The following is a 27,753-nucleotide window of genomic DNA, read 5'->3' as shown; positions in this document are numbered from 1 at the left end:
GGGTCCCCCAATTGGGGGACGCTAGGGCTTAACAGGCTACTCATTATTAATATTATAGTATGTATAATTGATCAATTAGATATTTTTGTAGGTAATTTGAAACTTTCTTTCCTGTTTCTGAGTAAACCTTTGCCTGTCAATGACCTACAGCGTCGGCATGCACACCCCAGCATCCCGCGCAGCAGTCAGCTACAGAGCCTATTCATGAGTCTGGTTTTCGTGTGCGTTGTGCTGCAATACTGAGGTGTTGAGGGTCTCGGTGGCCAACTGCACAACTACTTTAGAGGCCCTCAGGGTCTCTTTACCACAGACCCGTCTGTCACAGACAACCACCTGCCTCCCATGTCTATAGCCCACAAGTACCTGTGCTCCTCTTCGCTCCGCTCACATCTAAGCAGCTCCACACTTGGGATGTACAGCGTCTGGGATCTGACTGCAGATGTGGCTCATCACACGTGCACCAAGAACATGTTTACTGAATAACAGCAAGAATGCATCATGGTCTTCCATTGCTCATTATGCAATTTTATGAGCCACATTATTAAAAGGGAGAGTTAGAGGTCCTCTGTTGGAGGTCGTCTGTTTAACCTGGTATTAGCTGATGGTTTAGTGTTTGGCAGAGGTGCCTATCCGAAGACCCCAGCATCCCAAAGTTTTCACAGCATGGATGGATGGAGCTACGGATAAAATACTGCCTGAGCTTCTTTGTACAAGCCAGGAACAATAAGTGACTCCTGAGCCAGGATGTTAAATACCCAAGAGACGAGCATAAAACAATAGTGCAGGCTTTCCTTGAAAAATAAAGTATCCTTTATTAATCCCCTTGGGGAAATTCTTCTCTGCATTTGACCCATCCTTGGATAGGGAGCGGTGGACAGCCGTGGGAGGCACCCGGGTGCTTGCTCAGGGACACTTCGACATGTGAGCTATGGGGGGACTGGGGAGCGAACCGGCTACCTTGTGGTTGCGGGACGACCACTCATCCCCCTGAGCTACAAACCTTTACGTTATCATTTACCCTTCTCCCCCACAACTATTAACGGGTTGCTTTGATTCCATCCTGACCACAGAGGCATCAAATAAGAAAGACAAAGGTTTTTGTGTTTATGTAGTGTATTGACTTGGCTCACCATCCGCTGTTGGGCTGACACCAGGCTGTCCCAATCGCTCTCTGGCGGCACGCTGCTGAGAGGCTGCATTTCATCGGGATGGGCTTTTCCATGGAGCAGGCTGTGCAGGGGCAGCTGTGGTGTGCCATGGGCCTCAGCACTCTCCTCTTTCTCCCAAGACAAGTGCTCCTGACTCATGGCATCATCCCCATCAACCACAGAGGCAAAAGGAGACGTGGCTTGCTTTGAAGACATGACTCTGCTGTGGAGCAGGAAGTGGAGAATAGAGTCAGTAACAGTTCATCAACAACACATGAAAATTAATGCAGTTTCCTTGAGTATTTCGTTGACCACTGGTTATGTTGAAGTGATTGTACATGGCTGCAACTGGGATTGAAAGTGGTGCACCTGAGCAGATGATGCTACATGGATTGAATGCTACACCTGTCTGTCGCCTGTAGCTGCTCTTGACTGTGGAGTTTGGAGCAGGCAGGGGTCCCTAATCCTTTGTTTAATGCAGACGGATAGCTTGATCTAGGGCTGGAACTGTGCCTCTTTGGGTCTTGGCCCAAACCCCAAGACAGTAACTCACACAGTAGGTCAGCCAGGCAGTGGGACTATCATGACATCTATTGCTTTTGTCCATCCGGGGAGAGGGATCCTCCTCTGTTGCTCTCCCTCAGGTTTCTTCCCTTTTTCCCTGTAAAAGGGTTTTTACTATCTTTATTTGGGGGAGATTTTCCTGATCCAATGTGAGGTCCCGGGACAGGGATGTTATGTGTACAGATTGTAAAGCCCTCCGAGGCAAATTTGTATTTGTGATTTTTGGGCTATACAAAATAAACTGAATTGAATTTAAATGAAATTGAATCATGCAGATAAAAAGTAAAAACCTCTCAAATAAGTTAACTCTCAAATAAAAACCTCTCAATTAAGTTATTATTTATAAATTTGATTTGATTTTGTCCTTCAACAATTTAATAATTTTCCATGTGCAAGTAAATTTCACCCTGAAGCAATCAAACGCAAACAAAAAACATCCTCTTATTCTTTTGTTTCCACTCATCAAATTAAGAAACTACTAACATGTTGCTGTGACAGTGTTCCCTTGGGCCAACAAATCCCACTTAAGCAGCTTACAAATCTAACTACTGTAATAGTGGAGGACTGAATTCACAAAACTGTCACATATTTCCATGAATATTACAGTGAATATTGTACTTGACATATCAGGTGCAAAGGAAACTCATGTTAATTCACTCTTTTTGGTGCAGAAATTATACAACCAATTCCACTTTTTTCAGAATTAATGAGGCCACACTCATGCTGTGTGCTACAATGAATGGAATTAAACACTGTGCCAAGCAAATATAATTATGCATTTGGTATTAAATTAAAAAGGGGATAATATGGCCTTCCTACTGATGTGAAGTGGAGAAAAGGAGCTGGAGTATATTTAACTCATAATCCGCCTTTCCCTAAACTGTTTATCTGCTTATTTTTTCTCAACTCCAGGACATTGACCATTACAACTGGACTGTATTGTTTAGTGTGTGTGTGTGTGTGTGTGTGTGTGTGTGTGTGTGTGTGTGTGTGTGTGTGTGTGTGTGTGTGTGTGTGTGTGCGTGTGTGTGTGTGTGCGTGTGTGTGTGTGTGTGTGTTGGGGTTGTGAAGGCATGGGTCTGTGTTTGTATGTGACAAAATGCTCAGGGTACTTCTTGTACTACATTTGATCACTGATCACCACCTGCCCTGTTCTCCTGCTCTATCCACAGGGGTCAGTGTGACAGCACTTTAGTCTCACCCTCACTTTTGCCTGGGGGGTTTGAAAGAGGGGGGGCTCTCAAGGTTGAGGCCGGCTGTGGTGCGATGGTGTCCTTGCGCTTTATGCTGAGAGTCAGACACAGAGATAGGGAAAGATATGTTCCATTTATAAAGGGCTTTTATGAACAAGGTCTTTGGGTCTAATAGTTATTGGTTTTTACACAAGGAAGTCTGTCAGATGAGGTGTATTGTATGTACACGCACTGCTGAATTTCATATTGTCTGTGTCTAGGCAAGATTATTTGTATCACCTTTCAAAAACAAAGCTTTACTAAATGCATGAAGCAACTTTTAAAAAGTAAGAAAATGTGAATAAAAATACAACAAAATTTGAAAAGGGTGAAATATTTAAATCCAAAATATATAATGATATATAATATATAATCTTGATTTAAAAGAGTTTGTAGTACAGATTTTCTGAACATTTATTCTAAATAAGTAACGCAGATGAATTTGCATTGTATTGAATTATCATTCAGAAACATGCACTGGTATATCCATACATAACAGTCACTATGCATGACCACACTCTCTCTCTCACTCTCATTCACTCACACACTCCGGCAGATAGTCACAGATCAGCCAAAGTTAATCTTATGTGTCTCAGCAGCTGTACAAACAAACCCAGTATATCAGGTAAATGGCAAGGCAGGAGAGTAAGACCTGTGCCTGCCTGTCTCTCCTTCTGTCTTTTAGTCTCTGTGCCTGAATGTGCTGTCTGCTGTGTCTTTCCTGGGACTCAACCCTCAATTTTAATCAGCCATTAAATTGTTTCCTGTAATTATATCAAACAGAAAGTGATCTCAAAATCAGATACTGTTAATTGAAAATCAAAAGTCAAAACAAAGTTCTGATCATGCATGTAAGGCGGGCAGTAGGATTGGGGGGTTGGAAGGGTGTGTGTGTGTGTGTGTGTGTGTGTGTGTGTGTGTGTGTGTGTGTGTGTGTGTGCGTGCGTGTGTGCGTGCGTCTGTGTGTGTGTGTGTGTGTGTGTGTGTGTGTGTGTGTGTGTGTGTGTGTGTGTGTGTGTGTGTGTGTGTGTGTTGGGAGCGGTTCGGGCGCATAGTTCTGTTGTATTTTTTATTCATGCACCCAAAAAGCCCAAGCCTCGAGAGCAACAAGCACCTCATCCTCAATGGAGTGTGAGAGTGAAACAAAGCACTGCTTTTGTATTACACAGTAAATCAAGTGGTATTATTTTACCACTAAAATATTCAGTCTCTCAGGCACTTTTACTTTGGTCTCCAGCCATCAGTCAAACTGCTGAGGCGTGAGTGAGAGAAGGGGTTAGTGAGAGAGAAAAGGAGAGCGACTCCATCCTCCTGTAACATGTGTCTACAGCAATCTTGTTAAAGAATGCAACAGATCTGCGGCAGGCTCCATAACAGTATTTGTCAGCAGGAGTTCATAATTTATTAGCAGTGCTGGGAGGGCTGCGCTCAGGCAGCTTAAGAGTGCGGAGAACCCCCCTTCTGCCCCACCCCCACCTCCGACAAGCCCCATACAATACTACCTCATATTATTGAAAGGGAAAAGGGGAAGCGTGGCAGTAATTCTCTGAAAATATCTGAGGGCAACCAGACGGTATTTTATTTTTCACATTTGGTGCGGGGATCACACAGTGCTGAGATCAAAAGGGGTTTGTGTGCAATAGATCAGCATAGATACAACAAAGACATTTGATGAGGTTCAAAATAAGTAGAATGTGGCTGAATGTGGGTGCTACCGATGCATGTAAAATTCAATCATATTTTCTCAGAGAACTATAACGTTTGCAGCCATGGCGTGCCTACTTGCAAAATAAAATCTGCAAAACAGCCTTGTTTGTACAACTACAGTGTATTCTGGTTTTGTTGAAATAACTTTACCAAGATTAATAATTGAACAAGTTTCTCTGCTAAATAAGCCCAAAATGTGCTTTGACATACAAAACAGTGAAAATATGGTGAACTGAAGAGGAAACTCATGAATCCCTGACAAGCTGCCCTCCCTCATGCTTGATTACACAACAACAATAGACATCTAACAAACCAAATCAATCAATAAGTCCATGAAATGGTGTCTACTGCCTACTTTCTGACAGACAAAGCCCCAATGACTTTAAAGACTTGAGGCAGAGACGAGCGAGGGTCAGTCAGAAAAGAGAACTGGCCTATATATAGCTGACAATATTGCACACATTTGAAGGATTAGGACTTAAGTTCTCCAGCTGCATGGCTCATATGGCCTGGAATGCTTTGAGTCATGAATTGTTCCCTGCGATAATGTTTCATCATCGTTCAAAACAACCTCTGCTTAATTGGTTGTGTGGACGTGTTGTGCACTGCTCATCTTGTGACTGAAGGGGCCGTGTGTCCTCGGCTATCCCATTTCCCACTTCATCGTAAAAGGGTGTGACACACTGTTGACCTTTTATAGACAATGGTGATAAGTAACTCCACACCATCTCCCCCACCACCCCAACCCGCCCACTTGTATGTCTCACTTTTGATGTCTTGCACCTTCAAGTTTTAGTCTCAACAGGGGGTACATATTACACTTTCTTCCTTCACGTGTTGTCAGTAGACAAATAAAGAGAAAATTAAATCAATTATTAAACACAAAAATTGGATGAGAGAGAAGGCGATAACGTTTCACTAGTGCAGTGGCCTTTTGGAGCATGTGCCAATTGCTTGGTCCAAAAGAAACTATAAAAGAAGGAAGGGTCATTACGTCACGGGAAAGCATTCAAATGATGCTTTAGTGCCAGACTTCTATTGAAGTTAATTGGGCAGGCATAGCAAGTTCCACCGTAACCCATCTTATCTGTGATGTTTCACCTTTGATTGAAAAATAATACTTCCACATAACAAAACAACACGCATTGACGTTGACGGATGCTTTTTATTTAAATGTGGGTCTGTTAGTTTTCCTTGTAATTGTTCTCCAAACAGCTGATGGCTCTGCCCAGCAGCTGCAGTTAGCTCAACTCAAGATACTACATCATGAAATATGACTAAACTATTATTGCTAAGACTGCACATGTATTATTAATAATAATAAAACTGTGACATTGTTCAATTAAATACATTTCCAAACAAAGGCAGTAATCTTGAAAATAAATTGAATAACAGTTGGTATCTTTTAAAGTAAGTGGAAGCAGCTAAAGAAAATAGTTGAGAGGCCATTAAACCATGTGTCTGTGTGTGTGGGAGAGAAAGTCATGGAGAGAGAAAGTCATCTGTGTGTTTCCCTTCAGGGGTTCCTCCTGTTCTAACAGGTGTCATGGTAGGGTTCCTCTGGGTTCTTCACCTGCCATAATGAGATATTACTACCTGACAGCTCCCAGCTGGAGGAGCATTGACACGGAATCCACCGTTTAGCACAATTAAATTATCACCCTCCATTGTGATTGTGCCATGCTGTGCAGAAGCCAGGTTTCTGGATACATAATCAACTCGTAACACGGGCTGTGTACTGCTCACGGTTAGCCTCTTTTTCCAAACAAACACACACACACACACACACACACACACATACACACACACACACACACACACACACACATTTGCCTATTATATTATTCTTACAGAATTAAATAAAGGTAAATCAATCTAGAACACCTTTTTCGTGTAAGTCACGATGAGTAGGTGATAAACAAATTAATTTAAATTGACAAAGTAATTACCGATAATGATATTAAAATATATTAAATGGTTGGGAATATACAGCTTTTCCAACAAGGTAACCTACTGTACGGGGACCGGAGAGTTGTCTAAATTAATTTGTTTAAATTGTTCTTCCATTATTGTTGACCTTCCCTTGCAAAAAGTCAACTCAATTACGGCGGCACTTCATCCTCACTTCACACTCTCTCCTGGTGCCTTCTCTATTAGAAACTGCCACGGTTACCACAGCTAAAATCCACACTGAAATGATAGCCACCCGGAGCAAATTAAGCAAGCCACCTGAAGTGCACACTTTACATATTGAGCAGAGCATTGATAATTACTTTGCAGGGTAGATTATTTGCAATAATATGCTGCTAGAGGAACTCCCGTGTATCTCACTTTAAACACTTGTGCAGCTGCCATGACAGCCTGGTTGGTGTCCTTGCCCCCACGCAAGGCAATGGCAGATGCAGGTGTGAGAGTGCTTAAGTGTCCCTGTCTGTCTACTCAGGAAGGGTCGATGAGCACTCACACACTGAATCCCTAGTTGCCCCCTCCTCCTCTGCCTCCTTCTTCTTCTTCAGTCCCCTGTGCCTTTGGCCCTTTTCCTGATCCCAGGACACAAGCTCAGAGCTGGATGGCATAACAGCCTCTCAGTTTCTCAGGACACACACAAGTTCACTCACGCGTATGCTTTCACAAATGAAGGTTGGCTGTCTAAAAACATTCACTGTTGTCCTTTTTTTTCTGGATTTGTGTTATTCTTTAGCAGAAAATGATCCACTAGAAGAGGAGCATACTGGATGTTGAGTCAAAACACACACACACACACACACACACACACACACACACACACACACACACACACACACACACACACACGCACGTACACGCACGTACCAGAAGACACTCTCAGAAGCAGAACAACTTTCAGCAGTCTCCTCTAGACGAACTGTTTAAAATATAATCCGAGAAATCTTGTTGTTGTTTTACCTCTCTTTATTTTACTCTTGTTTTCTGTGCGCCTACTGGGGGATGGAGTTCCCAAAGAGCCTTCTGTTGCTGCTGCACTTAAGGAAACCTCACAGCAAGTCAAGCCATCAACCAACACAACCCTATTTGCTGAGCAACAGTGGAGCTTTGTGGCTTGCCTCATAGTTGACAGTAAGTTATGAGCCCTTTGTGAGCAGGAGAAGGAAAACAGAGATCGGAATTTGGCAGGAACATAATAATACAGAATTCTCCTGTTCATGGAACCTGAAATTTTCATGGAAACAATCGTGCATTGTTGAAGGAAAGAAAAGCAACGGTGACAGATGAAATATAGAGTGGGGCCCCCTTTTTGTGAAACAGTAAACAAAGCACTATTCAGGCAAGGTCCATTCTGTCATTTATAAAGATAACTTCTTCTGTGCACTGGAGAGTTTGCAGCAAATGGCTGCACTTCAACAAATCGAGTGTAACATCTCTCACAGTTGCCAGAAAAGTGAGTTGAGGAGCTGGCTGGGGGGTGCCAAACAAGTGAAGAGACGCATCCCAAGTTACCACAGAGATGCACAATAAGTCTGTAGGGAGCATAGACATCTCAAAAGGGAGGGAAAGTTAAAAAGAAGAAAGCAAGGCCTTTGAGCCAAAAAAAAAAAAGACCTTTGGACAAATACTCAAGGACAATAGCTAATTATGAAGGAGAAATTTAGTATGGAGCAGTAAATGCATGGGGACTGGGGACCATGAATGGTTTATGAAAATAAGGGGGGTTGGGGGGGGGGGGGGGTTGTTCCATATGGCAGTGAACTATGGGCCTTAGTCTGGGTCTTGCCCTCATGAGGTCATCATTGGCAGCTTTAGTGGGGTTGGTACAACTGCAGTTGGTTTAGACATCTGGATTGTCGACACACAGTGTCCCACTTTCTCCATCTTTTTTCCTGATGTAGAATGCTTCTCAATTCCTGGTCACCAAATTGACAAATTAGAAATATCCACTGAAGAGAAACCCAAGGTTAATCCATCAATTTGTTTTGTTTTTATCTCAAATCGAATTCTGGAGCAAGGGAAAAAATTGGGAAATTATCTTCAACACTGTTGAAATTAAACTGCTCTATTTTTATTCTAGAGGCTGTGAGGACAACAGCTCATTAGCTACAGTTAGACCCACCTCTTTTATTCATTTTTTCTTTTCTGCCATTTTTTTTTCTGTCAGAATAAATTAATGGTATTCATTGAGCACTCTCAGATAAGGCACACAAATGTGTCTCCCCTTGTGACAACTGGACATCATTTTCCTCTTTGTCTTTGGGCCCTTGAGGGTTTTTTAAAGGACTGTGAGAAGAAGGGCTGGGATATAACCGGGGAGGGGAGAGAGTATCCACGTTTCATGTGACACGTCAATCGGAAAATCAAAACAGGGGTAGTTCATTTGCTCCACCCAGATGAGGCCATCTAGCAGAGCCATGATGAATAGGGGTCAGGCAAGCCACACCTCAAAGATTTATGATTAAGGCTTATTATGTTGGGAAACTGACATTGATTGCTGATTTAAACCACTGAAACCAATTAATTTGCCAGTGCTGAATAGAAAGCATGGTCAACAGTGTGTGTCATTCTGACAGGTCGGACAGGAAGAAGCGGAGCAAAAGAGAGGGTCTAAATGAATGGCTTGCACCAAGCCCTGTTTGGAGGTGGTTAAAAGTTACCATGAGTGATTGACGGCTGATACAAAAAAAAGGAGACAGAGAGTGGAAAAAAATGAGATCTGAAGAGCAAAACCAGAAACCCCAGCCACTGATCTGAGTAATTGACCAAAAATGTGGTTCATAGAAGACATGTACAAGCTGCTGTTTTAGCAATGCTAAGATGGTTTCATTCATGGGCCGGCACTGAGAGAACCTAAGTAAATGGATGTGAAACATGGCCCTAATAAAATCAGAGAGCTGACAGACATGGTTGAACAGAAAAATGTGCTGTATTTCCACTCCAGGGAAGCGGGCACTGTAGTGGATTAGACACTGACTAAAACTCAAAATGCCTCAGCAGTCTATGCTGCTATCCATGACCCCTACTTACACTGTGCTTCTACTCTCCTATGCATTCGTCCAGAGCAATGCATCAAAAGCAACAGAAGCCACAAGTGATATACATACCACAACCTATTACCCAAGTGATTTCTTTTTTTTTGCTGTGTTCACAACAAATGCCACACTACGCTTGGTTGCATGTTATTTTTCTCTGTGGTTGTCGGGTTGAAGCTTGTGTTTACTAATACCTTTTCCTCTGTGTTAAATTTCCCCTTCATCCTTTTGCTGGCTCACTCAGGGGACACAATGCATCATGACAGTGCTTCAAAATGAAATCATTAACTAAATTGCTTTCTTAAAAAGCCACAAGTGTGCAGCAGGATTTGTGTGTGTGTTTGGCTGTGGGCCATGGCCCTCTGGTTCCCAGGCAGCCTCTGCCCCGGCTCTGTTGTGGTTCCCTGCTACCACACTCATTATGCTCAGCCTCAGCACAGCACGGCGCAGGGCTGCGGCTCGCCTCACTCACTGGGCTAGTAGGAAATAATCTGGTAATCTCAAACTACTCCTCTATTTCAACTGGGGCCTGATTCACACAAAGAGACCCTTTGTCCTGAAACATGTATGTCTACCCTTTAAGTCTCAATCAGGGAATCAATCAAAAACACATGAAACACATGTGGTTTTATATTTGATGATAAAGGCTTTACGGCAATTTTCTGTAGAGCTAATCTGTGATTTTAAACTCCTATGGTATCAAGTCCTGATTACAAAATCGTAACAAATGTAAATAATGTGGTAACATGTCCTTATCAGCATCAGATATATGAATATACTTTTGAAGTACAATAAAAACATCTATTAATTATGTAAAATGTAGACACCTAGATAAATTCAACTATACAAAAAACAACTAAACTTTAACAATCTGCCTGAGAATCCAATAAAAAAAGCAAACAGAATGGAAGGCAAATAGGGATTGAAGGCCAGACAAATATTTGATAAGAAGATAGTGACTTTAGCTGAGCTGTATGACAGGGTAGCTGAGGACCCCACACACACACACACACACACACACACGCACACACACACACACACACACACACACACACACACACACACACACACACACACACACACACACACACACACACACACACACACATCCACCCCTAACCCTCGACCCTGACTGTCTATCTGCTCTCCACTAAGCTTGAGGTAGCAGATGTGTCTTTCACAGCCTGCAGAGTGTGCAACCAATCTGCAAACAATAGCTGGAACTTGACAAAGGTCGTTGCACTTGCAACACACTTTTTACAGTAAAGGGCAGTAACATCTCATTGGCCATTTAGGCAAACCATGACCTTTAGTTTTATTTTCAGATCACAGAATAGGCATTTAACATTGAACACGAGCACCGTCCATAAACTGTATTTTCTGTCAGTGTCTAGGCCCATTAGTCAGCCACTTTTATGCTATGTGAGCGCCAATGTAAGCCCCTTAACAAAGTTTAAGTCACCTTGTTGACCTCCTGTTAAACTAACAGTTGGTGTAGAAGTGTTCAATCCTATGAACGAAATAATATACATGTGCCAGTGTCTTAATTATAGCAGTCATGACAGTGAAAAAGATCCAACACCAGCAATGCTTTCTAACACCTGCCACTGTAACCACAGGATGAGTGAGTTCAATGAAAATAAACACATTTAAAAGGGAAAATAAAATAAAGATATAACTCACAAAATATATTCTACAAATCCATGCAGAATTTTAACAGCAAAATGAAGAAGAAAAAAATGACAGCATGAAAGGCCTTTTCCTCCTTGCTTGTGAGCCAGGTTTTAGTATAGCTCTCTAAAAGCTATCAAAAATTACAAAATTTCCCACAACCCCCTTCCTGTGGGTGTGCCTGTAAAGTGCTTCACTCCCCTTCCTTGAAAAGCTCTCAGGGATTGCATCATGGGACAGGGTGTAAAACGATGGTAGCAACATACTGTAACATGGGGGAAATACCTCATATTAGTCTGGTCTGTACCGTGCCTGTTGTAATGGTAGAACTGACTGTGCCCAGTGCCAAGTGTCTACACTGGTGTTTAGGAGCGCACACACACACAGATTACAGCATGGCTGTTTTAATTGAGTCTCAGCCTTTGTGGTGTCTGTTATCTCTGACTAATAGCATACATTGGTCCTCTCTCATTATCAGAGTGGATCTTTATCAGAGACCCTTGTTTGATACAGTTAGAGTTGATGCATTATGAACCGCACACCAAGAGTCAGCAGTGATCTGCATATTCAATATCTTCCATAATTATATGCGCAATTCATCAGATGGGATGTGATTGCAGGGGAAGTGGAATAGAGTGGAATAGAGAGGAGCAGAGAGGTCTGATTCCTCGAGGACTAAAGTCTAATCACAAAACTAACATGATAATTGAAATCTAAATTGAAAGGCTTAGCTCTCGTGGAGTATGTCAGACGTGGAGTGTGGAGGCGCTAGTGAGAGTGAAAGAGAGGGAGAGAAAAAGGAGCAGGAAAAATCTGATTTAAACTTCGCGTGTACCGTGTGGTACACAGCCAACAATACACACATACAAAAATAGGGGTGCTTTATGAACCACTGCAATATTACAACAAGCTCCAAAGCTTCAGTTTGGAGGTCAAACTTGCTGAAAGTGAGAGCGCTTGCGACAGCCGGCTGTATGGAGCATTTACAAAAATAAATCTAGAAATCTGAATAGATTTTCAGTATTATTATTTCAGTCACTTTTATGCTTATATCCAAATCCTAAAAACTAAATATTGAATTAATCATTGATCACTGGGTATGTCAGTTGTGTTATTACTGTTAATTTAATATTTTTACTACTACTTTTGATTGGCAATTTGATTAGTAACTGTCCTAACTTATTTCTGAAACAAAATGACATGTATATATATTTCCTTAAAACACTCATAGCCTAGAGAGAGTGTCTCATGGCTGTTCAATAATGGCTCAATAATCAACACTGTCACTACCATCCCTCTTTGCTTACATGAGTGTCTAATCGCGTTCACTGTTCATTTATCCTTTTACGAGGCAATAATTCGCTATGCTACAGCAAATACAGAAAAGCAAGTACAGAAAAAATATCTGCCTTTGATTTTGGTGGTGTTATTTCGCTTTCTGTGGAATTATACATGATCGTATCAATGTTTTTCTTTTCTGATGCATCTAATCAGAGAAAATATTGAGATGGGGCATTGTACTGAAGTAAAGCTGTCCTCCATTTCACCTCAAAGCTGTGCCGTCTTCGCATGCACTTCTCTTGTTTTTGTCATTGTGAAGGCGACTCAAAAGAAGAACTGCAGGAAGGATACAGGGCATAAAAGTCCTCTGTCCAGTTCTCCTCTCCTCTCCTCCCCCTTTCTCTGCCGTGCCTCCAGACCACAGGATTCATATTCATCCTTCAATAACGTTTAATTAGTAATGCCAAATTCATTAACCTGTACTGCTGTTAGGCTGGCCTCAGCCATAAATTAGCTTAATGTGAGCAGACATATTGCAGCTGTAATAAGGGACATAAAACTCAAAGAGAAACACACACTGTTCCTCCATAGTCATGGATCATTATAACTCAGCAGTGTTTTAGAGCAGGAGCTCTTTAGCGGCTCTTAACTATAAGCTTGTCAAACACACATTTTTTGAAATGCTTAAGAAAATTGTTTGAATGCTGGTTGAAATAAATAGATTATAAAAATGCATTACTCATGACAACCAGTATTTTCATGCCCTCGATATGTTTTAACGCTTTAACTAAAATACATACAATAGAGTGTTCAATGATGGTCGAATAGATGCTACTTTCTTTTTTTTTTTGTTAGTGTAAGCCATGTCGTTGTTTTTCTGTCAGTCTTTTTCTTCTTTTTAAATGGACAAACTTCAGGTTACTTGGCAGACAAACAAATCCAGGAAACAACCTGCTATTGTAAAAAACCTGGAACGACCTTCACTGTCCTAGGATTACACGTTGATCTTTCTGCTCTTCTATCCCCCAGTGATCTCGCCTAACAACTCACACCACAGAGCCCATTAGGCCTGAATCCCACTTTGTTGTTAAAAAAAAATGGGTCTCGTCCTTTTTGAACACTCACTTCCTTGCTTTCTGTGTTTTCAAGGATAGGTGGCGGAGGAACACAAGTTCATTGTTCCGTCGCAGATGGAAGTTGGAGTTACCAGGGTAACAGCTCTAATCCTCCTTTTTTTTCATATTAACAGTCTATCGAGTGCTACCATTTAAGTCACAGGCAAGAGTGCTTGCTCACTTTTAATTAGCTATGATTCTGTTTGCCAGGAGACAGCATGATGAGCTAATCGAAATTTACGAAATAATGACGTATTGCAAGCGGCTACTTCTTTATCCTGAGGCCTGCTCCAAGAATAACAATAATGAGGCCATTATTGAGGATTGCACTTTAAAACGCTGCCCTGCCACCAAAACAGAGAACGTAATTGTTCTGGTGTTTTCCGTACAATCAAGAACCCATTGTTGATGACTTGAGAACTAAGGGAGCAAAGAATGGGTGCCATAATGATTGGTCTGTGCTGCCATGAAGATCTTGCACAAAGTGTCCACTGAGGAAGGACCTCGATAGACTACTGATTTGGTTGTAAGGGCTCTGGATGAAGACAACTGTCTGGCTTTGTAAAAAAAAAAAAAAAAAAAAAAGAGTCCTTTCTGCTTTTTGTCTGTCTTGCCGCTCAAATAGCCCCCGAGCCGCATTAGAGAAGAACCATTCACATGGTGAAAGGCTGGGAGTCACAGACTCATGTGAAGGGGCCACATAGTTGCTGGAGAGAATGGCCATTTATATAACCTCCCGCCATTTCAGAAAATAATATAACTAATCTCCAGCAGAAGATAATAAAAGGTGTGTTTGTTATCTACAAGAAGACTACGAGGTGTCCGCAGACAGATAATGTATGCATTTACGTTTGACCGGTGCTTTTCTATACGAATATTTAAAAAGTCTGTTCACGAGTCATGTATGTCAACTGACTTGTATCTCACATGTCAAGAAGACTCAATTAGATTATTGCATATCTATGCTCCATAGCTAACTGCAAACAAATACAGGCTAGCCATTTGGAAATTAAAATATCCCAAAGAGACAAGATGATAAATAGAATTTAGAAGTAAGATATTTTGTCAAAAAAGGTCCACATCTAAACTTACTGAGTGAGAGCTCAGCAGGTTTGTACAAACACGGCGCTGCACCTATTAGCTGTGCTCCATTGTAAAGGAGAGAGAGAGAGAGAGAGAGAGACAGAGAGACAGACAGACAGCTCGAGGGCAGTAGGAATGCTAAGTGGGCCTCTTAGCCTAGTCAACCTTCAGTGGGTTTCATTTATCTTCATCTTGTTAGACTAAATTAATTAACAATCTCAATGTTACACACTTTCTCCTTTCATTACATCAAATAATGGCAGAAATGTAGGGGGAGGTCCTGCCCACTGGGAGTAGAGAGACTGAAGACATCTCTCTCTCTCCCGCTCTCTTCCTATGCTTATTGCTCTCTGTCTCTCTTCCTTCCCCTGTCTCCCTCATTTGTTCAGTCTCTTTGACAACACAAACAAGAACCTGGTAAATGTCTTTCATAAACATATCAAAAATTTATCTAAAATGAAAACACATCTTTTGAGAGAACTTTTGCATTAGTTTCAGAAATATTAGGAATTTTAAAACAGTCTTATTATTATTATTATTATCATCATGAGACAGTACAAAGGCTTTGACGTGTACATAAAATACGGGGTTCAAACGTTTCCCCATCACATCTGAAGAGTTTGATGTATTTTTCATACAGTGGCCATGTATAAGCTCTTTTACAGCTATTAAAACGCACTGTATGTATGACTCAAAACCAAACTTGTGACTCATAACAATAATGAAAGGCCCATCCGGGTTGCTACTGAGATATGACACACGGAATAAAAAGTCAATAACATCTGCACATTGGAGTATAAATGTACGAGCTTGTTCAGGAAGCCCCCTTTGACCTAATTCAGTTGCTTGGAAAAAGATACTGGGATTCTTCACTGGAGGAATGTCTTAACTAACACATCCATCCACCCCTGTTTTTATCCTTTTCTCCCCTTTCACCCCTACCCCCACCCCACAGCCCACTCCAGGACACAAGTCTTATCCAAGCAAAAGGGCTAACCCTGAAGCAAAGCCTGCCTTTAATCTTGGCCTGATTGTTGAGGCCTCCAATCTCTAGCCAGTGTGTGTGATATCCTTCTACTGGCGTTTCTCCTTTAATTAAAACAGACATTGACAGAAGGATGAGGATTAGCAGAGCAATAATGTGTTTACTTAGAATAATCACAGTGTTTCCTCACGGCTATGAGAACAAAAGGAAATTGGTGAGAAATAGCCATGGTCAAAGGTCAAGTTTCTTATTTTTTCTTTTGTAAATATGAGATTGGAATGAGATGTAGAAATGTTCCTGGTGAACTTCGGATATGCATCTGTCAAACCTCTTCCATTACAGCAACCAGTGTACAGTACATCTTTGGCTCAGTTAGTTATCCACCAAACTGGTTTTGACAGGTGCTGAGAATTAAACGCTGCCATCCACTTTGTACCATTACAAAAAAAGCGGAAATGAGCACAGGCAGTGTACATTAAAAAATGTGACATGCTGTATGCCTGAATAACTTCTGTCAAACCTAGGAGATATACCACATCAAATCAATTGGTGCCAAGCCATGAAAGACACTGATACTGTACATTTCCGCATGACATATCTTTTTAGTTTACTGCATCAAAGTATTTATGAATGCATTCTAAATATATGTCATTTATATGCAAATAATAAATGGCTCCTTGATTTGTTAAATATAATAAAGTGAACAAAAAGCTGTTTCAGTGAACAAATAAAATCCCTGTGAACATAATTCATACAGTGTGATTCTGCAGGATTAACTGAACAATTGGTCGCAAATTAAATTCTGTCAGAACTGAGAGCTCAACCTGATTTTTTCTGAAGCTCATGAATGTGGGTCTCAATCTTACTTTTAGTGTGATTTTAAATGATTGAATTCTATAATAAATAACATAAATTCAAATGCATGAGAGATTTTCCTTTTGAATTCCTCAAGGACATTTTGACTAGCGAAAGTAATGGTATCAAATTGTCCTTTCTTTTTAAAATGCCTCCAACAGTTCTGAGAGATAAAAAAAAAAATGCTGTTAATTTAATCAAATAAGTGACCTTTTGAAAAAGAAATCAAAGAGGATTCATTAGCTTTAGTAAAGTTTGGCTGACAGCAGCTTTGAAAGGCAGATGCTGCTGCTGTGGCTTCTAATGAGCCAACCCTAATTAGGGAGCAACACTGGAGCCTAGAGAAGGTAGCTGACTAGGAAAAGAGCCAATGGTAAATACACTCTCTTATTTACTTCCTCTGTGTGTAATGACAGCACACATTTTTAATTAGAATCACAGGAAGGGTAAAGACAAAAAATGTAAATCTTTATGGTAGGTTGAATACAAACACACAGCACAACAGGAAGCAACAGTACATCACAAGACAGCTATTCCAGCGACTGCCTCACTCCAACATCCCTGATTAGGGTGGTTGGTAAGGGGGGTCAGATGGGGAGAGGGGTCAGACCAAAGCATGCAGAGAAAAGATACAGAGAGCCTTATGTGTAGGTGTTTTAAGGTGTGAAAGGGAGAGGAAGGAGAACACTTGTTGATGTGTGCTTTCTGGAGGCTATCAGGGTGAGCATGGCAGTCAGCCTCACACAAAATAATCACAATCATAACACACAGCTTGGGTAAATATGTTAGAAGCCGTGTTTGACATTGGTTAAATATACAGACACACGCACACACAGCACAGAGTCTAAAGCTAACAATGTGTCAGAAAGCATAACCTCTGATAGCCCTCTACCACCCCAGCCCGACCTATGATCCTAAATGGCAACAACGGAAATGAAACTAACCTCAGTAAAAAGCTGCTACGAAGAAAGCCCTCCATGTCAGCGTGTTGGGGTTCTGGCAGGAGAAATCACAGAGAACCATTTTCACTATGAAATTCATGAAAATCAAGAAGAAAGAGAAAAGGGAGGGAGAAAGAACGAAAGAAAGAGAAAAAGAAAGAAAAAACACAGAGCATACATCTCCTTCCTATAATAAAGGCTGTCTTTAATTAAAGCAGAAATATGGCTACAAACCCATCCTCCCTTTTTATGAACTGACATCATTAATTATACTCTTCCCATCGAGGGAGTGGATTTGCATACAACATTGGGTTGCACTGAGAGCCTGATGATATGTTTGCATCAAATAAACTCTGGTTACTGATCTCTATACGGTCTTTTTCCACGACTGTGTGCTGATATATACATGGACATCCAGCACTGTAACCACAGATCCCAGAGCAGCCCCAGTCTGTTCAGAGTAGCTAACGGTGGTCCAGCTGCAGCACATGTGTGGCGAGGGTGCTGTGGCTTCTGGGAGCCCGGCCGCAATAGACCCAAGCTGGGACTTACAGCGTCAATGAGGCAAAAGGATGTGGTCATGATGTCACCACTTGTAGGGGTCGTTCAGAAGCAGCACCCACACAATTTTGGCGACACATGGCTAAAAATGACTTACAACAGGTTTCCATTATCTTATGTTATTGGTCTGTATAATATGAACTTTTATTATGTAAAGAAATTGATTAGGACTTCCATGTGCTTGGTTTTAAAAATGAGCAGCGATACCAACAGATTTGTGAGTGGAGCTTCTGTCAGTTGTTGAAATATTATATTGTCTCTTAAATCTCCCAATGAGCCTTATACACTGAAAAATCGCAATATATCTTGCAAAAATGGTAAGATATGTAATTTCACTTCAACTCCACCATCCTACTATTCAATTCCATAACTTAAGAAAAGCTTGAAAGTCTGCAGATCAAAGTTGCTGTAGGTCAAATCTACTTTTTAAACACAGAGAGAAAGAAAAATGCAATTTACAACTGTTTCTGCGTATTATCATGAATAACTCAAAACGCAACAGGAAATGGCGTCTCGGCCCTTAACCACCTTAAGTTTTTAGTGACATGGGTTTAATTTGGCATTTTCTCGTCTTGCTCTCGTGGCTTAAAAGACAAAGCCTCTGAGAGAATGGAAAGAATGAGCTGAGCCCAAGGACACTGTGCCTTTCAGTCTGGCCAGCACTTAGCAAGGCAGTGGATCCACAAGACCCAGAGGGCTCAGCCGAGACTTTTCTCACAATGAGGTGTCTGGGGAGGCGGGAGTGGCAAAGCTAGGGGCGCTGCAGCTCTGCTCTTTTCTCCACTCAGCTGGGCCCAGTGCACATAATACCATCACCACACCACAGCACACCAAGTCAGTGACAACGTGAGAAAACAACCGTCAAACAGTGCAGAGCAGATCAAGCGTGTCTCCTCACTTCTCTGAGTGCAAAAAGCACACATACTCTAAAGCAGACGCGCACAAACTAAAACAATACCAACACAAATGTGAATTTGCTCCGACCTTACAGCAGATGCAAACAAATTCTAGTACACATTGAAAACCAGTAATTAAGTAAAGGAATAGAAACGGTATGATGCAGAAACTTATTGTTTCAGGATTAACAGAGCACTTATCAGAATGTGTTTATTTAGTTTACTGGTAGCTGAATCCCTCAGCAAACTTGCGGAAAGCAGCAGAGAAAGTGAAATAGATTAGGCTATGCTCAGTTTCTATCTTTATCATTGGTCTTATTCCATAACCCTTGTTCTTTCACTCTCTGTGGGCTTGTGTTTCCTCAGCTGCGCCTGCTTTCTACAGTTCCATTGTGGTCAGAGACAACTGAACTTAGCCGATGGAAGCAACGGTGCGGTTTGGAGAGCAAATGACCAAACTCAGGAAAAAGTGACTGAGCCACATTGTATTTGCTCTTCTCCGAACAAACACACAAAAAACTAAATAAGAATGTCTTTAAATCAACGTTAGGCCACAATTCAAGGACATGCTTTTTGGTTAAGGGGAAGCAGGGAGGATAGACATCAATAAGATGACCTGGACCAGACTGAGCAGCACAGCAGCCCTTTCGAAGAATGAGCCTCTGCCAAAAGCTGCCTCTGCCTAACCAAATCTCCCACCATCTGCAACAAATGTGCTATAATAAAGCAGTACCATATGGACAACAAGCTAGCTATTAACACGGCTTCAGCGCAACCCCTTAACCTAGCCCAGATTTCAAACTTCCAGTCAAATTGACTGCTGATTTAATGCACCGCCAGCAGCCATGTGGGTCTTGGCACGAAACGGAACTCTCAGCCTTCAGTCATTAACAGGCTTACGGAGTGCGCGGCGCACTGCGAGACACAGAAGTTAGCTACACAGATCCTACCAGCTACATCCCAGGTTACTTGTTATATCCCTTAACCAAAGCCATATGAGAAAACATTGCAATATCCAAAGAGGAGGATACAGACAGCAAGAGTCTGCGCCGATCCAGGGACTCCTTAAGACAAGTTAACCAGGGCTCAAAACTCTCTATTGTGCAGAGTGGAAACAAGCTTATGAAGCAGATCTGCCCACAGAGTGGCAGCCTAACTGGTAGCTTATGTCTCAGTTCTTCCACAGTGATGGAGAGTGCATTTGCTCCCTCTGCATGGATCCAAAATGGCAGTGATTAACCCTGCAGGGTGTGAGGGGGGTGGCACTTTAATCCCTGTGGACCGGGCGGCCATGTTGACGCCTCTCCCCTTTCTGAGTCATGGGGGGACCCACCCACTGTTCACAAAGCCATGCTCTCTTCTCCTCCAACATGACGCCACGGCTATGAGCCCTCTGCTCTATGAACCAGAGACAACGCACACACATACTAAATCAATTAAGAGTCCTATGGTTTTAACCAGACTCCCAAGTTCAGTAAATTGTGTTTGTTTATCTTTTCTCTTCCTGTCTCAGCTGCTTATATACTGTACATAATTAGAGTGGGAAAACATTTCTTCTCTGAGAAGCATGAATGCATACAGAACTGGACTTACAGAGACCAAGTCTGAATAGAATTTAACATTTTGATTTCAACCATTTTCATTAACTAATTTAGTTCTCCATGATGACAATATATATATATATATGTTTTTTTACAGATCGAAAGTCAATAGCAACCCTAGATTGAAATTACAATTACCATCATCATCATCATCATCATCAGAAATCACTTTGGATCATTTATTAATTTTATGTTTTTAACTCTTGAATAAGTAACGCTAAATCATTGTTCCACAACGTCTCTGCCAGTAGTGTCAATGCAAATTAAGTGATAAGCTAAAGACTGCCTGATGACAGTCTAATTAAATAAGCCTTGCAATGCTCTCAGCGGAGCGTTGGGATGTGTGAAAAGCTACTGTTTGGGTTCGAGAGGAGGGAAATTTAGAAAGGAGAAAAAAAGCTGTCCAAGCAATCCAAATATCCCAGCAGATGGCTTTAAGCCATCTCAACACCCAGTCACATGAAGTATGGTGATACCTGGTTCAGCACATGTCCATACACACACACACACACACACACACACACACACACACACACACACACACACACGCACACGACATATTTGCATTCATACAGTGTACTACCCACACATGCACACACACATTTCATTTACGTTACCTTTACTAATGACAATAGTGTCCCAATGACCTCCCCCCCACACACACACACCTAAACACTCAGACCGCACACACACACACATGCACAGATACAGACACACAGACACACAGACACACACACCTCAGTCAGAGCTGCCAGATGAGTAGTGAATTAATTTGTGTGAGCCACTCCAACATTAGGAAGGTGTGTTGAAAGGTGTCTGCTCATGTTTCAAATTAAACGCGCTGCTGGTCAGCATTAGCACCTCGCCACCCGTCTGCAACTGACACTTAGGGGGATGGGGGGGGTGGGAGGAAGGAGGGGAGCCCATCCACCGTTCACACTGGAATAATTAGAACATGTCAGGAAGAATTAATTTCCTCATTTTTCAAAAGGATACACAGAAATTACCATGTTATTATATGACAGGGTCCCTGGGAGGATTGGATTAAATTTGATTCCTTGCGCAGCCCACACAACAAATTAAAGTCATAAATAAGATGGAAAGAAGCGGGGCACAGAGCATATGTTTATGGCAATGAGTGAAGCCAAGGGACCAGAAACAACTATCTTCATTTCATTTTATTTAAATCAGGCCGACACCGTGTGTCTGAATGACAGCAGTTGCTAATGGTTTGAGATTAGAGGCTTCTTGATATTAACACAGAGATCAAACAAATTTGACTAAAAAGCAATGGAACGTACAGTGTGTACGCTACTAGATGAACCTTCTCTGCAGAATGACCGGCTATTGCTTGATCTAGGTCTTATCTGACTCACACATTCATCTTATTGCGTGTGTGTGTGTGTGTGTGTGTGTGTGTGTGTGTGTGTGTGTGTGTGTGTGTGTGTGTGTGTGTATATATACTGTATATATATATAGTATCACCCACGCCTGTTTGAGAGTTGTAAGAAACAGCATTTCACTTGGTCCAAGTCAGTCAAATCCCATTAATTTTGCAGCCAACACAATGGCTTAATTTGCTATCTGAATATCATACCGACTGACAAATGACAAATGCTGTCGGTATTTGAAGAGAAACAACGGCATTTGTAAACTGACTTTATATATTTTAATTTAAAACACCTTTGTATCTGAAATACAATTCAGATTATCCTTCATATTGTATGATTTCCCAGAAAAAATTAAAAGCACCAGGAAATAAAAAACAAAGTCTCTAAAAGAGGATAAAGCACAATTAAATTAGATCTTCTATTTACTATGAGATACAATCCCAATTTAAAAAGCATATTCAGCTGACCCAATCTAACAACACAAAACTGCACACCTTCTCTCTTCATGGGGCTCAGATTAGACTTGTAAGATTACAGTTACTATGTAATACTGGCTTGCCTGGGAAGAGTTTTTTCAACTCTTTCAAAATGGGCCGTCATTACAGTCTAGCACTCCCCTGGGCACCACAAACTTTAAATAATTTGCAAATCAATTAACTGGCTACTCTCAACGCAACAGGGATTTCACACTCCAGGGTCGTGGTGCATTATCAGTTGGAGACGATTCATGGCGTTTTGGGAGAAAAGTTCATGGTTGAAATCATTAATTCATTTTACCGGACTTTTAGTTATGCATTAGTTTCCACAGCTGGGGTAGCAAGAAGATTAATGGCATGTTCTCTAGTTCCGTTTTCTGTCGTATACAGCTACTCGATGAAACCCTGTCCTCCAAGGGAACATACCTGAGAAGCAGGACAGCAGCCAAATCCATATTAGGTTTTTATTCTTTTGAAAATGTAATAAAGTCCATCAAACCTTCAAATAATAATAATAATAACAAACTCAGAGGTTAGCTGATTTTCAAGTGGTTAAATATAGACCGTACTAAATCACCCACTGTAAAGAGAGCCTAATGAAATTGCCAATACTAAAAACATATTAGGCCTTTTCGAAACGTGGTCATTCATGAGTAATACAAGCTATTAATTGAATGCAGAGTTTAGGATGATGGATAAAGTTCAGGTGAATTTTCCACATTCTAGCCAGGTAATGACATGTGCAACAATTAGGTTTCCAAATTTGCACTGGGATCCCTTAGAAATAATTGAGGCTGATGAAATTAAAATCTTTGTTCGGCAGTGTTTGTCAAACGGTCTCTGCTCAGCAACATATTAACCATAATCACTGCAGGGTCAGTGGGCTGAAGAAGCCCATTTGATAAATAATAAATGAAGAATAACCTTTCAAAGGTTATTCATTTTCATTTTATGGTGAAGTGCTGTTTATTTAATTTCTGACAAAATGTCTCCCCATCATCCTACCCTTGAGTGGTGCCATCGATAGTGGGCTGAGAGATGCTTATTAGATAAATGGGACACACTAACAAAGAGTGTATATGGCCTCTTCAGATGGTCTAACATATTCTCAGGTGTTTCCAAATTAGATTGCAGGCGTGTAATTAAACTTGTTCAATAAGCGATCCAGACACAAACTAAATTACTTCCTTTGAGAGTAATTAAAGCTGTAGGTCAAAGGATATACATTTCAGATTGTATGCAAATCTAATTTAATGTCTCAGAAGAGTGAGATGGCAATGAATGCCAGCCCACCAGATGCAATATTTTCATTTATAAGAAATACTGACAGGTGCCTAATAACAGTAACACGACTTAATAATATAACACTGAACTATTAATACTGTATTATCAAAACTTCCCAGAGGCAATTTATTAACTAACTGAGCAGGGGTATTTTTAGCTGGACCAGCAGGGCAAGTAGACATAGCTCAAGTAGATTTTACATTTCCTGTTACATATTAGCAATTTCTTTTTATTACAATGTTTTTCTTTACTGTCGCTAGTTTTGACAACACTATTGATACTTAAACATTAAAAAACTATAGGTAATTCGTCCCCAATTTGCAGTAAATCATGTTAACGCATCTATTCTTGATAACGCAAGAATCTTTACTTTTGCATCTTTTATTATATTGTCTGATAATATTATCATAATACACAACATCTCGGGTATCTAAAAATACAGAGAAGGGTAAACTGTAGCAAGTTGATATCGTAAATGATCAGGTGTATAACACCTCAAACCAGTGGCTGATTCAGTTAGCTAATATCCGTCGCAGATGTATTGTTCTTGACTTTGCATCAAATTCTGTCCATGTTTTAAATGAAAACTGGCATATGCTCAATGGGGTACATGTACTGTATTTCAGCTGAGAAATGTCGCCATATTGTCTATTGTGTGCTGTGACATCTTTTAATGATGTGTGCACGTGCTTCAAAAGAACTTTGTCTGATTAATTATGTGCTCTATTTATGTTTATCTGACAGATCATTAAATAGTGCAACTGTTTTACAGGTTCAAGCCATTCACAACAAACTCAACCAAATGAACGTGCAGCAGCAGAGGTGGCTCGCTGCTCGACAGAAGACAGTGTGTGGTGTGAAATGGGATGATTAAACAATCGTAAATGGCCATGAACTTTGAATTCAGAGACATTTCTCGGCTGTTATTGAAGAGCTCCTCCTCAATATGACTCCCGTGATATGACATTTGGAAGAAAAGAATAATATCAATGAAGCTCCTCACCTTTATTTGCATTATATCTAAGATACATTTTTATTAGGAAATCTCCACGAGCAGCAGCTGAGCAAAAATTGTTTAAGTAACATTTTCATAGATGCAGAGGACTGGAGTTACACAAAGCTTGCTCTGTGACTCTGACCCGAGTTACACTCAGGTGTGATACAGTGATGGTGGAAAAAGGGTAGTCTGCTCTCATGTAGTACCGACACAATTAGTAAGCAGTTAATATTATGCTTCTCGGCTTGTGATTTTTAATGTTTCACATTTTTGACCAGTGTCACATGTAAATACATTTTCAAATGATATTTCTACCGAACAGCAAAATGTTTATTTTTTTCCCTGCAAGGCTTTAATTATGAATACTGATTTAACCTTAAAAGTGCAACTCAAACAATAAAGTGGATCATATCACACAAGGACCAATAACATCTTATGTTTGAAAGGTCTGTTAGTAACCTTGTGCCTATAAAGGTCTAATTCTGCATACATTGTGTTGCATTTGTCCACCTCATTTGATGCAGGTGTTCAGTGTGGATGAAACACAGCAGGGGTGTATGAGACATGTGGCAAGACAGAAACAGCTGAAGAGGCAAATTGATACTTACAAAAACTGAAAGACTCAATCCCCAGCTTCCAGCGATTAGTGGTCGGTTGATTTTGAATTCATGTAAAAACCTGAAATGTAAGCAAAAAGAAGATGGAAAAAGGCTGTTTTTAGGTGTATCTTTGAATGCAACATGATATTTGAATTAACGACCACTCTTGCATTTGATTAAATTCTACAAAAACAACAACACTTAAATATGGTTGTTAATGATTGTATATATTTCATTTGATTAAAACCACCAGTGAATATGGAACATGGTTAAAATCAACAATGGTCTTACATAACTGCATTTACCTAGATTGAAACAAATAGAGAGAGAGCAAGAGAAGGAGAACTGAGGTCATAGTGACTGTTGGCTGAAGGTCAGAGTCTCCACAGCTGAGCTAATGTAAAACAGCTTTGTTAGTCTCTGACCTCCAGTCCTCACAGCTGTCATCAATGGGAATCCGTCCTAGACAATGCATAAAATCTGCTTCTCTGCTACCTCATTAATCTGTCTTCCAGTTGGCGGATTTTACTAATAAACAGCTTTCACAAAGCAGTCGTTTTATTTAATTTTCTTTCTTTCTTCGAGCGCTGCCTGCTAATGATTTATTAAGAGGCCATGCTCTGCTAGTTTCAGCGTGTCTGTTAAAGTGCTGCAACTCAAAGCTTTGTTAGAGAAGGCACACATAGCCGGTAAAGTCCAGTACAGTACAAGTTTATGCACTTTTAGGGACCAAATTCCAACAGAAGTAATGACAATAGAGAGATACCCACTCACTGATCAAACAATCTAGCTGCTGTAAGCTCATTCATGTTCATTTTCACACATTATCTTGCTTTTTACAATAAGCCAAGATCTCATTACCAGCTGATTTATACAATTAGTCCGCCTCAGCACTGCCAATTAAACAAGGTCAAGGGTTTTTTAAGGTCACGCTTAACTGATCTGTCACTAATTTGCGCTACAGCACCTCAGTCTCCCCATCGCCACGACCAATAAACCATCATCATGAAGATCAGATAAATGTACCAACTATTACTGCATTGTTGTCAGAGCACAGCACAGAGTCTGCTACGTGGGAGCCTGGAGGGCTGACAGAATGAGCCAGATAAAGGCAAGAGTTGCAGCCGGGTATGAATGTGGTGGCCTTGAGGCTAGAGGGGACAATGGGGGAGAGGGGACCCAGGTGACCCCGGCTGAATGGAAAGCTGTTGAATAGCACCTCTGAGTTTAAAGTCTTCCTGTGCCTCTCAAATGACACTAAACACAGACTATTGCACTGTTCTGAACTATGCTCCAGCTGCAACCACCCACACAAACACGATTATATTCGGAGATATTCAGTCTACGCAACAACCCCTGCCTGCTGGATAAACCACATATTACATGGATGGCAATTCATTCAACCAGTCTTTGTCAAACATTCAACGATGGACTTAATTCTGGGTATGCCTAAATAAATGAGAGCTCTTATAATTACAGAGAGTAGACATTAACAAACCTTTGAATCCATAATCTGATGTTAATTGGGAACAATGAGGTAAATAATATATGGGGAAATGTATTCATTTTTCATTGGTTATTTGAGTTAATTATTTGTCTGAGGGAGAGAGAAAAAACAAAGGAATTTATAATTGCAAATAATGAGAACCCAAATGATATTATAATGAAGCAAATGTAGTAATCCCTGTGGCGTAATAAGAGTCAGTGTCAACCGGCCTGTTGTAGCTGCATGTAGCAGCTTTTTCTCCTGCTGTGAATTAGACCTACAGCCAGGAAACATAAAACAGGCACTCCCCCATTCCTAATTAGAGGATCTGTGACTTATTAAACACAATTTCAGTCAACCCCGAATTCAAATTATTAGTTTTACATTTTTCTTCACAAACTGTCAACATATTAAAACAAAATATGTTTCATTATGGTATTCTTTTCAACAGAAACTGTAAGGCCGAGATGAAAAGTACAAAACAAATACACTGAGAATACTGGAGGTTCAGCTCTCAGATACAGACGGACGGAGCTGACATCAAAGGAGCAGGGACAGAGAGCTCACTGTCACCTGTGGCATTTCTGTCAAAGAGTGGCCTTTTCGTTTAGCTATGACCAGCCAAAGCTAACACACACACACACACACACACACACACACACACACACACACACACACACACACACACACACACACACACACACACTTCAAATTCAACATTCTTATTTAAATTCCACATTTCTGCTCCGATACTGGCTACAACATAAGCTTCACCCTGCACTTGTACTTAAACCTCCCACGTAGAAACTGCCCTTGTACAGTACATGAAGAAAGCAGTTTTACACTCACAGCTCACAGATTCACTTTCAAATCAACTGAA

At 40.9% G+C, this 27,753-nt stretch overlaps 1 protein-coding gene across 1 annotated transcript in view; it reads right to left on the bottom strand.

Moving 5' to 3' along the window:
- sox6 (SRY-box transcription factor 6) overlaps nucleotides 1–17,620 on the bottom strand; it is a gene marked incomplete at both ends in the record, with an annotated part of 98,138 nt that extends 80,518 nt beyond the window's left edge. The window contains 2 exons of the mRNA XM_079217321.1: nucleotides 1,131–1,371; nucleotides 17,586–17,620. Of these exons, the coding sequence (XP_079073447.1) occupies nucleotides 1,131–1,371; nucleotides 17,586–17,620 (276 nt within the window). The remainder of the gene's footprint in view (nucleotides 1–1,130; nucleotides 1,372–17,585) is intronic.
- Between the last annotated feature and the right edge of the window lie 10,133 nt (nucleotides 17,621–27,753).

This window comes from Taurulus bubalis (genome assembly GCF_910589615.1).
Source record: "Taurulus bubalis genome assembly, chromosome: 4".
Taxonomy (NCBI): Eukaryota; Metazoa; Chordata; class Actinopteri; order Perciformes; family Cottidae; genus Taurulus; species Taurulus bubalis.
Note: the sequence above shows the minus strand (reverse complement) of the source record. Positions and strands in the feature narration are given on the sequence as shown.